Here is a 13,463-nt window from a genome sequence, read left to right on the forward strand (position 1 = left end):
GTAAATCAACAAGAAAAATCTAACTAGAACAAAAAAATGATGCAAAGAAAGTAATAGATGAGATATGGAGGAAGTAGAACCTTGAGAAGTGTAAAAGAATAAGGTGAATTTTCTTTTTCAAGATGAGAAAGAGAGGGAAGAGATGTAGTGCCACCGGAAGAGGTGGTGGTCGCCGGTGAGTAGCCGGAGACAGTGGTGGTGGAGTATGGAAGGAGGAAAGGAAGAAAAGAGAGGTGATGGAGAAAGAAGAAGGAAGAAATAAGAAAGAAGGTAGGAGATCGAGAGAAGCAAGGCGCGCAGCTTTAATGCTGATTCGCGCAACCAACACGCGTGCGCACAGTGTGCTGGCGCGTCGGTGAAGGTGGAGCGAGGGACGTGTGCGCGAGTACAGTTGTGCCCCAGGCACAGGACTGGCACAAAGTTGGCCTAAGTCTCAGGTCATTTGTACCAGAGTTGGGAGACGACACAGGCGCGCAAACGCGCACAGTGCGCTGATGCGTGCCTGATTGGGTTGGCTACCGGCGCAGACGCATCAGTGCGGGCACAGACTAGGCATAAGTATAGCACAAGTATGGCACAACTCTCGGATTTTTATACCAGGGAGTTCATAGTGCACCATTGGGGCGCACGCGCATGTGTGCCTGCACATCGATGGTCAATTTGAAAGGGGACACGCAGGCGGCATGCATGCTATCACGTGGGTGCCTAACATGAAGTGGACACAAAGTGCGCACAAGGTGGGCACAACTCTCGGATTTTTGACCCAGGAGTAAGAATGCACCACCGGCACGCACGCGCACAAAGCGCTCGCGCGCGGATGCTCTTTTTCCTTGCTTTTTTTTTAACACAACATAGAAGAAGCTATTCTAACACATTTTTGGCAGGTGTTCAAGCTAGTAGTCAAGAGAAAACACTCAAATTCATGCACTATTCAAAACATAGCATTGTCTCCACTTCAACAATTCTTCCATACCAAAATAATGAAATCTATCTAAATATCCTAGTTATCCAACAATATCAATAAAACTAGCATTCCTAAGCAATCAACAACATCAAGAAGTCATAAAATTCACAAGAATCTAAAGCTAAAAGCAAGATGGTATACACAAGGAAGATCTTACCACGGTTGGGTGCCTCCCACCAAGCACTTTTCTTTAACGTCCTTAAGTTAGACGGTCAGTCGCTCAAGCTTCTCCTTCTCTAGGTGCATCCGCCAATAGGAACACCTCTAGCTCTTTTGGGAGCTTGTAGCCATGGTACTTCTTCACTCTATGTCCATTCACCTTGAAAGTTGCTTCACTTTTAGGATCAAACAACTCCACTACTCCATAGGGCTTTATCTCCTTCACCTTGAAAGGTACTTCCCATCTAGAGCGGAGCTTGCCAGGCATGAAACGAAGCCTCGAATTGTAGAGGAGAACCTCATCACCTTCTTGGAAGTCCTTCTTCTGGATGTGATGGTCATGGAATGCTTTAGTCTTTTCCTTGTAAATCCGAGCATTCTCATACGCTTCGTTCCTCAAACACTCGAGCTCCTCTAGCTACAATTTTTTGGCTACTCTGGCTTGGGTCAAATCCATGTTGCACCGCTTTACTGCCCAATAGGCTTTGTGCTCAATCTCCACCGGAAGGTGGCATGCCTTACCATAGATGATCCGGAAGGGACTCATCCCTAACGGAGTCTAGTAGGCCGTTCTATACACCCATAGTGCATCTCCTAACCGGAGGCTCCAATCCTTCCTTTGTGGATTGACCACTTTCTCCAAGATTCTCTTAATCTCCCGGTTGGACACTTTCGCTTGTCCGTTGGTTTGCGGATGATAAGCAGTGGCAACCTTATGTACTACCCCATAGCGCTTGAGCAGTTCCTCTACTTTCCTGTTACAAAAGTGGGATCCTTGGTCGCTCACGATTGCTCGTGGCGACCCATAACGGCATACAATGTAGTTTCTAATAAAAGAGATGACGGTATTGGCGTCGTCAAGGCGGGTAGGTATTGCTTCCACCCACTTTGACACGTAGTCAACCACTAACAGAATATACAGATACCCACTGGAGTTGGGAAACGCTCCCATAAAGTCAATACCCCATACATCAAATATCTTACAGAATAACATAGGTTGTTGAGGCATCTCATCCCTTTGAGACGTGTTTCCTGACTTCTGACACTGATGGCAAGATACACATAACTGGTTAGCATCCTTGAATAAGATTGGCCGCCAGAATCCACAATCCAACACCTTTTTAGCAGTCCTTTGTGGGCCAAAGTAGCCACCACATTCGGATGAATGGCAAGCTTCAATAATGGGTTAGATTTCAAACTCTGGGACACATCTTTGAATTACTTGGTCCACTCCCCTCTTCCACAAGTGAGGGTCATCCCAAATGTAGTATTTGGAATCACTCCTCAACTTATCCCTTTGGTGTTTAGAAAAGTTGGGAGGGAAGAGTTTCGCTACCAAGTAGTTAACCATTGGGGCAAACCAAGGAAAGCTATCTGACACAGCATGCAAACTATCCAATGGGAATGAGTCATTGATCGAAAATGGATCAGATTTTAAATTCTCAAGGCAGCTTAAATGATCTGTAACCAAGTTTTGAGATCCACTCCGGTCCATAATCTCAATGTCGAATTCTTGCAAAAGCAAGATCCAACGTATGAGTCTAGGTTTTGACTCATTCTTTGACAATAAGTATTTCAAAGCAACATGATCCATGTATACCACTATCTTTGATCCTAACAAATAAGATCTGAATTTGTCTAAAGCATGAACAATAGCTAGGAGTTCCTTTTTAGTAGTGGTATAGTTGGATTGTGCTGCATCAAGTGTTTTAGAAGGGTATGCAATGACATAAGAGAGTTTACCATCGCGCTGTGCAAGCGCGGCACCTATAGCGTGGTTTGACGCACCGCACATTATCTCAAATGGCAACGTCCAGTTGGGGCCTCGCACAATCGATGCCGTAGTAAGAGCTCTCCTTAGCTCTTCAAAAGCTTTCACACATTCACTGTCAAACTCAAAGTCTACATCTTTTTGAAGTAGGCTCGACAATGGCAGAGCAATCTTGCTGAAATCTTTGATAAAGCGCCTATAGAATCCTGCATGTCCTAAAAATGAGCGGACCTCCCTCACAGATGAGGGGTGAGATAAAGTGGTGATAACATCAACCTTGACTGGGTCTACAGAAATTCCTTCATGAGATACTATATGTCCTAACACTATACCTTGTCTTACCATAAAGTGACATTTCTCAAAATTCAAGACAAGGTCAGTATCAACACATCTAGCTAAGACCTTGCCCAAGTTTTCTAAGCAACAATCGAATGAAGTTCCATAAACACTGAAGTCATCCATAAAGACTTCCAGACAACTCTCTATTAGATCGGAAAAGACACTGGTCATGCACCGCTAAAAAGTAGCAGGTGCATTACATAGTCCAAATGGCATCCTTTTGTAGGCAACGGTGCCAAAAGGGCAAGTGAATGTGGTCTTTTCCTGATCTTCAGGAGCAATGTGAATCTGGAAGTAACCAGTGAATCGATCAAGAAAGTAGTAATGGGATTTACCCGCCAAACGGTCCAACATCTGATCGATAAATGGCAAAGGGTAGTGGTCCTTCCTTGTAGCGGCATTCAATCTTCTATAATCGATGCACACTCGCCATGCATTTTGTACTCTCTTGGTGACCACTTCACCATCGTCCTTTTTAACCGCAGTGATGCCTGATTTCATAAGAACAACCTGGACCGGGCTCACCCACTCACTGTCAGAAATTGGGTATATGATACCCGCATCAAGTAGCCTAGTGACCTCCTTCTTTACCACATCAAGGATGGTTGGGTTGAGCCGCCTTTACGGTTGCCTAACCGGCCTAGCTCCCTCTTGGAGAAATATACAATGTATGCACTTGCGATGGTCAATCCCCATAATATCGGCTTGGCTCCAACCAATTACCTTCTTGTACTTTCTGAGAACATCTAGGAGCTTTTCTTCTTCTTCACTAGAGAGCTCACTAGCAATAATGATCGGAAACTTTTGGTTGTCCTCTAAGAAAGCATACTTCAAATGAGATGGAAGAGGCTTCAATTCACTCTTTGCCTCAAGCTGAGGTTCCTTTTTGTCAAGCTCACGGAGTTCATTCTCAACAACTTTCTCATGTTCACCCTCTTGGTCATCCGTCTCTTCAACAATATGGTAGCACAACTTGTTGTGGTCTTCTTCTTGCACTTCCGCTACCACTTCATCGATTACATCACATCAGAGAACGAAATGCTCTTCGGGAGTATGCTTCATGGCTTCTTCCAAATTGAACTTGATAGTCTTGTCTCCAACCTCAAAGGAATATGTGTCGGTGAAGGCATCTAACCTGAATTTAGAGGTCTTAAGGATGGGTCTACGAAGTAGAACGGAGGATGAGCTTCTATTTTCTGTTGGAGGCATTTCAAGGATGTAAAAGTCAACCGGAAAGACCAAATCCTTGATCACCACAAGTACATTTTTGGCTATTCCTGTTACCGTGATCACACTTTTATCGGGTAAGGCAAACCTCGCCGTCGACTTCTTTAATGGAGCTAAATTCAACTGCACAAAGATAGAAAGCGGCATGATGCTTACACAAGCTCCAAGGTCACACATACAATCATGAAAAGTGCGTCCACCAATACAACAAGACACCAAACAAGGCCCAGGGTCACCACATTTCTTTGGAATAGGTTCCATCAAGGAAGAAATTGAACTACCCAAGGATAATGTCTCTAATTCCCGTATCCTATCCTTGTGTGTACACAAGTCTTTCAAAAATTTTGCATACTTTGGAATTTGTTGAATAGCATGAAGAAGTGGTATGGTTACCTCAACCTTCTTGAACACTTGAAGCATATTCAAATCAAATTCTGGTGTCTTCTTTGCTTTCTTTACCATGGAAGGGAATGGAATAGGGATGGACTCATCAACTATAGATTTCCTCTTAGGTTTCTTGAGGTTTACTCCTTCTTCCCCATGCCTTTTGTTTACCTCCCCTCTTCATGTGGAGCTTCCACTTCTTCATCATGAATGTCCTCCAAAACCCTTGGAGGTATCTCCTCCAATGTAGTTCCTGACCGTAGAGTGATAGAGTTGAGACCGCCCTTTGGGTTTGGTTGGGGTTGGGATGGAAGGTTAGAAAAGCTTGAGGGTTGGTTGGTGTTGTTGTTGGAGGTGGGGGGTTGGTTCAACATGACCATCTTCAAAAGCATGTTGGTGAGGTTAGCCAATTGAGCACCCAAGGCATCAAATTAAGCCTTGTTGCTCTCATCTCATTTTTCCATAGCGGCTCTAAGCTCGTCAACTTGATTGGTAGGAGATGGAGAGGTTTGGTTGGATTGTTTTCTATGGTGTGGTGCTTGGTACTTGGTGTAGTTGTTTTGGTTTTGGTTCGAGTCACTTTGGTTGGCTTGGTAGTTGGTGTTATTATGGTGGTATTGAGATGAAGATTGGTTGTTGTTGTGATGAGAAGAAGAGTTGTTCCATCTTTGGTTTTGATTGCTTCCTTGTGCATTATCCCTCCACCCTTGATGTTGATTACTACCATGAGGGTAGTTGTTTTAGCCTTGAGAAGGATACGGTGGACGGTTGTTGTAATTCACATTGGCAACTACAAGGTCATGTTCCTCTTGAATTTGATGGCATTGATCAGTGTAATGTGTAGTGCTAGAGCACAAACCATAAATCCTAGGAGGGCCTTCAAGTTGAGCAACTAGAGGTGGAGCTTGGATGGCTTGGATGGAGTAAAATTCCTTTTGATCCTTTTGTATTTGCGTGAGGATGGTGGTCATATCCCCAAGTGCTTTGGTTAGGCTTGATTCGGAAGGGGACGGTTCTACCACACCCTTGAGAGGGTTACTTCTCACCCTTGTATGTTGTGTAGTTTCGGCAACATCGTTTATCAAATTCCAAGCTTCTCCTCTGTCTTGTTTTTCGAAAGGGAATCACCAATAGAAGCGGTGAGCAATCTTCTATCTTCCACACAAAGACCTCCGGTGAAGTAGCTATTGAGCAAGTGAGTGTTCATTCCATGGTGTGGACAAGATTCCAATAGCCTCTTTAACCGAGACCAATACTCGTACAAACTCTCTTGGTCTCTTTGCATTATACCCAAAAGCTCCTTTCGGATGTAGTCGGTCTTCTCCTGGTGGGAAGAATTTATCTAGAAACTCTCTTCTCAAGAAATCCCAATTGGTCGCAATCTCATCCGGTAGCAAATAAAACCATGTCTTTGCTTGCGCTTCAAGAGAGAAAGGGAAGGCAAAAACCATGATGGCCACCTCATCGGCTCCATGCCTTCGAGCCGTAGAACAAGCAACTTGAAAACCCTTTAGATGTCGAATGGGGTCTTGACCCGGCAACCCATGATACTTAGGTAGTCGATTTATCAAGCTACTCTTCAATTCAAAGTTTGGATCAAGGTTAGGATACCTTGCTTGCAATGGTTAAAGTATGATATCCGGAGCTCCTTGCTCATGCAAAGTGATCCGGCGTGGCTCCGCCATGTGTGGCTCACCTGTAGGATGCAAAGATGTATTAGTAGTGCCAATAGAAGAATAGGAAGTAACAGACTGCAAGTCACTCTCGGTACCGTCTAGTAAAATGGAAGAAATCAGAGTGACGCGTTCACGTGTCTGACGCGACTGCGTGGACTGGAAGCTGCACGAATGATGCGAATGCGTGGACGACGTGCACACGTGGTATGAAAAACGCTGAGTGATACGATCACGTGGACGACGTGGCCGCGTGACGTGCGCGATCTGCAGAATTACAAAAGTCACTGACAGAGATTCTGAGCTGTATTTCAACCCAATTTTTGGCCCAGAAACACAGATTAAAGTCAGGGAACATGCAGAGAATCATCATGCTTTCATAATTCAATTTTAGGTTTTAGATGTAGTTTTTAGAGAGAGGGGTTCTCTCATCTCTCTTAGGTTTTAGGATTAGGATTTCTTTTCACTTCAGGATATTTCATCTTCATATCAGGTTCGATGTTCCTTTCTTATTTATTTTCTCTTTTACTCTCAGATAATTTAATGCTTGTATTACATATGTTACCTATTTGGCTTATGAGCCATTCATGTTAAGATTTTCTTTATTTAATATAAATTGAGGTATTTTAGACTTATATGTTATGGACGCTTTAGCTCTATCCAATTTATTTTCATTCAAGTAGATTTTCTTCTCTTTTGGCTTTGGTTGATTACTTGGTAACTCTTGAGTTATCAAACTCATTGTTGACTGAAAATTGGAATTCTTCAAGAATTAAATCGAGTTCCAATAACTATAGCCTTTCCCAAGGAAAGACCAGGACCTGAGGAATCAAAATTAATTCATCCACTTGACTTACTTTCATAGTTAGAAGTTAACTTAGTGGGAGAAAAATCCAATTCTCATCACAATTGATAAGGATAACCGGGATAGGACCTCCAGTTCTCATACTGTTCCGAGGGTTACCTGAAACTGTAGGTCGATCTCGATTGAGATCTGCTGTGTTGGTCGTAGCCGACGTGTCCGACAGGTGTATAGCTGCTGGAGTTGGTGTGTCTGATTTGTGGGACTGAAAGTGCTGCTGATCCTTCATCCCCAGAGGGTGGGGGGTACCTGCAAAGGACTCCGATGCTTAAGTTAGCAAGGGTATTAAACAGGCATTGAGTAGAATCAGAGTATGAGTTATACCTGGGTACTCCAGTGTATTTATAATGGTGAGATGTGGCCTTCTGTGGATAAGATAAATTAGTTATCTTATCTTATCTTTATCTTATCTTTAAGTGAGGTCATCTTATCTTCAAGAGAACCACCCTTCCTTCTGTAGGCTTGGGCTGCCTTAACATTTGGGGCGTGTTCCTCTATTTGGGCCCTTATTTGGGCTTTCCTGTAGACTTGACCGAGCTCTTACAAAAGTGGTCGGGTTGTTCTGACCTGAAGAGGTCGGTCACTTTATCCGTCGAACATCTCAGGTCGGACAGTTCGACCCAGGGTATGAACACATACCTTGCCAAAAGCTTTATTAGTTATTATTTTAACGACTTGTTATTTTACATTACTTGTTCAACCCTTTTCAAAACCCCAAAAATATACTTTTCCATAACCAATAATAAATCATACTTCCCTGCAATTCCTTGAGAAGACGACCCGAGGTTTAAATACTCGGTTATCAATTTTAAAGGGGTTTGTTACTTGTGACAACCAAAACGTTTGTAAGAAAGGACTTTTGTTGGTTTAGAAACTATACTTGCAACAGGAATTTATTTCGAATTCTAGACCATGCCAAAGTTCTCTCTTCAAAATGGCGCCGTTGCCGGGGAATTGCAAACGTGTGCCTTATTATTGGTTATTGTAAATATTTTTCAAAAAAATATATATATATCTTATCTTATTTTTTTCAAAAAAAAATCAATTTTTTTTCAAAATATTTTCTTTTTATTAATTTTTATTTTTATTTTCTCTTACTACCATGAACTCTCACCCCTTTGGCTATGAGTCTGGTTACAACTATGTTGCAGGAAGAGGAAGCTATAACAGGAATATGCATCAAGGTCAAAGCAATCAAAGATGGACAGAGCCAAGAGGATCTGATCAACCCTTTAGGCAACAACACCTTCCAAGATATCATGGACGAAGACCATTTTATAATGCATACCAAGATGATAGATATAATGGACCCCCTTGTAGTTACCAACAAGCCCCATCATATGCCAATGAACCACCTCCTCAACATAGCTTTGAACCACCACACTTACAAGCCCCTCTCCACCATTCACCTCCATATGACCCCAACCCTTGTCCACCATATCAAACACCATATGAACCATACCCAGAACCACCACCTCAATATACACCATCTCCATATCCTTATCAAGAGGAACCACCTCCGTGCTATGAACCTTTTCTCCCAACAAATGAACCCTCCTATCCACCCCAAACCTCCATGGAGAAAGCATTTACCGATCTAAACTCTGCTATACAAGCTTTCGCCACCCAAATTAGAACATCAAATACCCCCAGTATTCAACCCTCAAGCTCCAATGTACTTCTATCTCAACCACATAATGATCAACCCATCCCATCACCACCATCCATGGAAGAGCACCAACATCCATCAATCCAAGAGCAACATGATCCCACTGATACTATTGACATGGAACAAGAGAGAAAGGATCATCTTCGCGAATCCATACTTCATAAGGAGCTAGAGAAGGCACTAAAGGTGAAGGTAGTAGAGACCCTTGAAGTTAACAGCGCAATTGAAGAACTAGTGAAAGAAGACTACAAGGAGGATTTTGCACTTGAAGGTAAAGAAATAGTTGAACAGGAAATCATCAAGGATGAATACGATTTCATACTTAAATACCTGGATCAAGCAATAAATCGATTACCTTTCTGATGTTCGGACATTCAAGGAACCCCCATGGCTTCATGTGGAAAATCTACTGAAGAACGTAGCAGGAACGAGAAGTTAGGCACTCCGGTGGATAGTGAGCAGCACGATTTGGTATTAGAACAAGTGGAGGAAGCCAGAATTATTGAAGAAAAAGAGGAGGCAGTGATTGAAGACTTAGGAGATGCTGAGCCTCCATTGGAAAGTCCATTCATAGAGCCTCCTTCCAAGGTATTTGATGTTGAAGTTGAGGAGGGTGTACAAATTCTAAGGCATCTCATGATTGAAGACTTTGAAGGGGATGATCAAGAGATGGATTCAATCATTAATGAATTCCAATCTACATTTGACTCCTCTCCCATTGGACTTGACATGGAGATTAGAGAAGAAGAAGCACAACCTCCCATGCCCTTGGTGAACAATGAAGAAGAAATTGAATTAGAAGAAAGCCACCAAGAGGAAGAGGTTGATATTGAAGAAGATTGCAAAGAGGTGGAAGATGTCAAAGAAGAGCACAACGGAGTGGAGCTTGCACATTCATTAGAAACACCTCCCCCTACGTTGCCATCATCCTTCACAACATTCAAGTGGGTAAAATTGATATCCATTAGCTTTCTAATTCCACTTGAATATGGGCTACTGGAGACGGATGGTCAACTTAGAACTCTTTGTGGCATTAAGAGTAAGAGGAAGATGGTCAGTGGTAAGAATTGTCCTGCAAAGTTCCTTATGGTTGGAAGCTTTGAGTTTAAATGCAAAGGTTGGTGTAAAGCTCAACTGAATAGGTCTAGGAAGTTGTTTGGCCGCTTTAGTGAGAATTCAGATTGCCTACCACCCGGTTGAAACACTGATGATCAACTTGAAGACGGGTGTAGAAACAAGATTTGGGATCCCGGAGGCTATTGGAAGTACGAACATTGGTGGGGATTCCTGGATCAGTACAAGCATAAGCCACCATAACAGGGAGCTCACCAAATGTCCAACTTAAGGACTTTAACTAAAAGTGCTAGGTGGAAGACAACCCACCATGGTATGATCGTTCCTTTTTCAGTTTTCATTTTAGTCTGTTTTGTTTGTTTTGGAGTTTTGATTGAACCTGGAATCATGCATACTTGCATAGCATTCATATTAAGCATTGCATTCTGCATACTGCATTAAAAAAACACACGCGACGCGTCCGCGTCACAAGTGCGTGGGGAAGAAATAATATTGAACAGAGAGTCACGCGAGAACGTGGCTGGAGGCATGCCTTTGGCACAAATTAATCCATGCGACCGCGTCGCTGACGCGTCTGCGTCATGTGGAAAAAATGCTTCCCACGCGTCCGCGTCACCCACGCGAACGCGTTCCCTGTAAATCGACGTAAAAGGGTGTATGGCCGAAAGTAGGGCTGGATCGTGGCTAGACTCGTGCTGGAAGCACAAGCCTTACCACGCGGACGCATGGCTGACGCGTCCATGTCAGATCCCTATAATGGCCACTCACGCAATCGCGTCGACCACGCGACCGCGTCACCCTGGAATTTGGCAATAATGATATTTGAACAGAGAGTTGTGCGAACGCGAGGCTGCCCTCACGTCAGTAGCACAAAATGCGTCACGCGTCCGCGTGACCGACGCGACCACGTCGATTAATTTCAGCGCAAGTCGCGCGACAGCGTCCCCCACGCGTCCCCGTCGCTTGCGCCGCACAACTTATCCAGGGCAGCCAAATATCTTATCTTTTCTTCCCTATATCTAATTCTTTTCTTCCCTTCTTATTTCTTTTCTTCTTTCTTCTTCCTTTTCTTACTTTCTTCTTCTCATCCCTCTTCACTTCCATTTAATTTATTTGCATATTTTCATTCATTGCATTATCTTCATTGGTGTTAAAAAATTATTTATTTTACTTGTGGATTATTCAAAGAATTGTTTGACAATTATATAATTTTTTTAAAAGGTTGCTTGCATGTTCAACTGAATACTTTCAATAACTTATTTACCATGCATGCTATGTGTTTGTGAAAAAGCCCGTATGGCATCATGCACTACTTTTGTGTTATCCTACTACTCTAATGCTTATTTTTCACAAAACCCTTTCCACATTTTATTTTTAATTATAATTGTCAATACAAACGCGATTGTCGGTTTGTTACGAGTAACAATACATTTTTAATCTTTGATGCTTGATCTATGCTACTCATGCCCTTGCCGGCATGCTAATAAACATCTTGCATCCAATACTCCCCATGCCTTGCTATATTTCCATTGATGAACTGATCACATGGAATTGCGACCATGTCTTTCATTCACTATTTCCCTTACTTGGCATGATTATCACTCATACCGCCCTCCTCTTTGCTCTATCCCTTTGACTTCATGTCCTTTTCTCTTCTCCCTTTTTCAGGCTGGCCACCAGAACGGGTAAAGGGAACGCCTCTACAACAAGCAACAGTTGAGGAACCACATCCCTCGCCACCTGCACATCTTTGCATGCACCGAGGACGGTGCAATCTTTAAGTGTGGGGAGGTCGATACCGATATCTAGGGGTTAGTTAGTCCCTTCTCAACACCAATTTTTGTTTTTCATTGTTGCATTTGCATGTTTGATTGCATGTCTGTTTTATTTTGTGCATATTTTATCACTTGGTTGAAGTAATATTTTCTTTTTCAAGAAAATTTTTATAGTATTTCACTAATTTGAATAAAACTTTTTGAAAAACTTGTATGAAGAAATATTATTTTGCAACATGGTTTATAGCTCGAACACACAAAACCAGTGAGATTTTGAGCCTATTTGATTGGTTGCATTCTATCAACCAATATTTTATTTTTGGTGTGTGTTTTTTCTCTCTAAAATTGTGATCTTTGTCTTGCTTAATTCTATATTTCCATTATTTGATGTATGCATGCACTTATCTGATTGAGGCCTTGATTCACTGAGCTTACATACCCATATGGCCTTACCCTTCCATTATCCTTTGCAAACCAATTTGAGCCTATTTTAACCATTTGTTCTTTACTTTAGCATAACATTAACTCTAAGCAAAAAACAATAATGTCCTTAATTTGAATCCTTGATTAGCTTAGACTAATGAAAGTACTCATGAATTAAGTGTGGGGAAAAATGGGTTCGGAAACGTTTGGTTTGAGAATTGAGTATGTTAGACTTTGTGTGAAAATGTGGAAAATGTTAAGAACATGTTTATGCATTTAAAACTTTAATCATATGCATTGAAAAGAATAAAAGAAAAAAATAATTAAAAAAAAAGTGAATAATAAAGGGGACAAAATGCCCTAAAGTAAGTGTTGGTATCAATGCATATGTACTGAACTCAAATTTAGGATGCATGAATATATGGAAAACACAGTTAATGGAAAGTTAGATTTTGTATTTTAATTAACTGGATTGTCTTAAGTTAGGTGGAAAGTTTATGTTAATTAAGGATTCAGATTTTAGTCCACTTGGCCAAATACAATCTTACCTTGACCCTAACCCCATTACAACCCTTAAAAGACCTCTTGATTTATGTATTGGCGCATTAAATTTTTGTTGATTGTTAGATGAAGAGCAAGCTATAGAAAGCATGATTAGTAGACAATTGAGAGAATTCACCCTAGACACTTGAGAGTTAGAATGATATACACTACCAAGTAAGGGTTCAGCGCTTAATTCTATGTTCCCTGCTTTCATGAGCTATCTTCTTCTTGCAAGTTATTTGTATTGTATTTTGTGATTTGAATTAGTAAAATCCAGTTCATATTTATTCTTGAAAGATTTATTTACTTTTTCACCAAGTAGGTAGAATCATATTAGCATGTAGTTACATTCACATTCATAGGTTGCATTGCATGGGTCCTGCTTTTCTCTACTCATTTATTTTGTCTCCTTGAGCTTAGCATGAGGACATGCTAATGTTTAAGTGTGGGGAGGTTGATAAACCACTATTTTATGGTTTATATTGTATTTAATTGACTGATTTTATCAAGCTTTTCACCCACTTATTCATATGATTTGCATGATTTTACAATTCCTTCCTAGTTTAGTTCTATGATTGAAAACATGCTTCTTTGATCTTA

General features: G+C 41.6%; 1 protein-coding gene across 1 annotated transcript; it reads right to left on the bottom strand.

Annotated features, from left to right (window-relative positions):
* Nucleotides 1-1,184: 1,184 nt before the first annotated feature.
* On the bottom strand, nt 1,185-4,922 carry LOC107469744 (uncharacterized). Its single transcript, XM_016089123.1, has 6 exons — nt 4,400-4,922; nt 3,957-4,240; nt 3,569-3,743; nt 2,346-3,376; nt 1,704-2,168; nt 1,185-1,541 (listed from the first exon to the last, which is right to left on the bottom strand). Exons 1-6 carry the CDS (start codon nt 4,920-4,922, stop codon nt 1,185-1,187), a joined length of 2,835 nt encoding a protein of 944 aa, XP_015944609.1.
* Nucleotides 4,923-13,463: the final 8,541 nt, after the last annotated feature.

Source organism: Arachis duranensis, chromosome 10 (genome assembly GCF_000817695.3).
Source record: "Arachis duranensis cultivar V14167 chromosome 10, aradu.V14167.gnm2.J7QH, whole genome shotgun sequence".
Taxonomy (NCBI): domain Eukaryota; kingdom Viridiplantae; phylum Streptophyta; class Magnoliopsida; order Fabales; family Fabaceae; genus Arachis; species Arachis duranensis.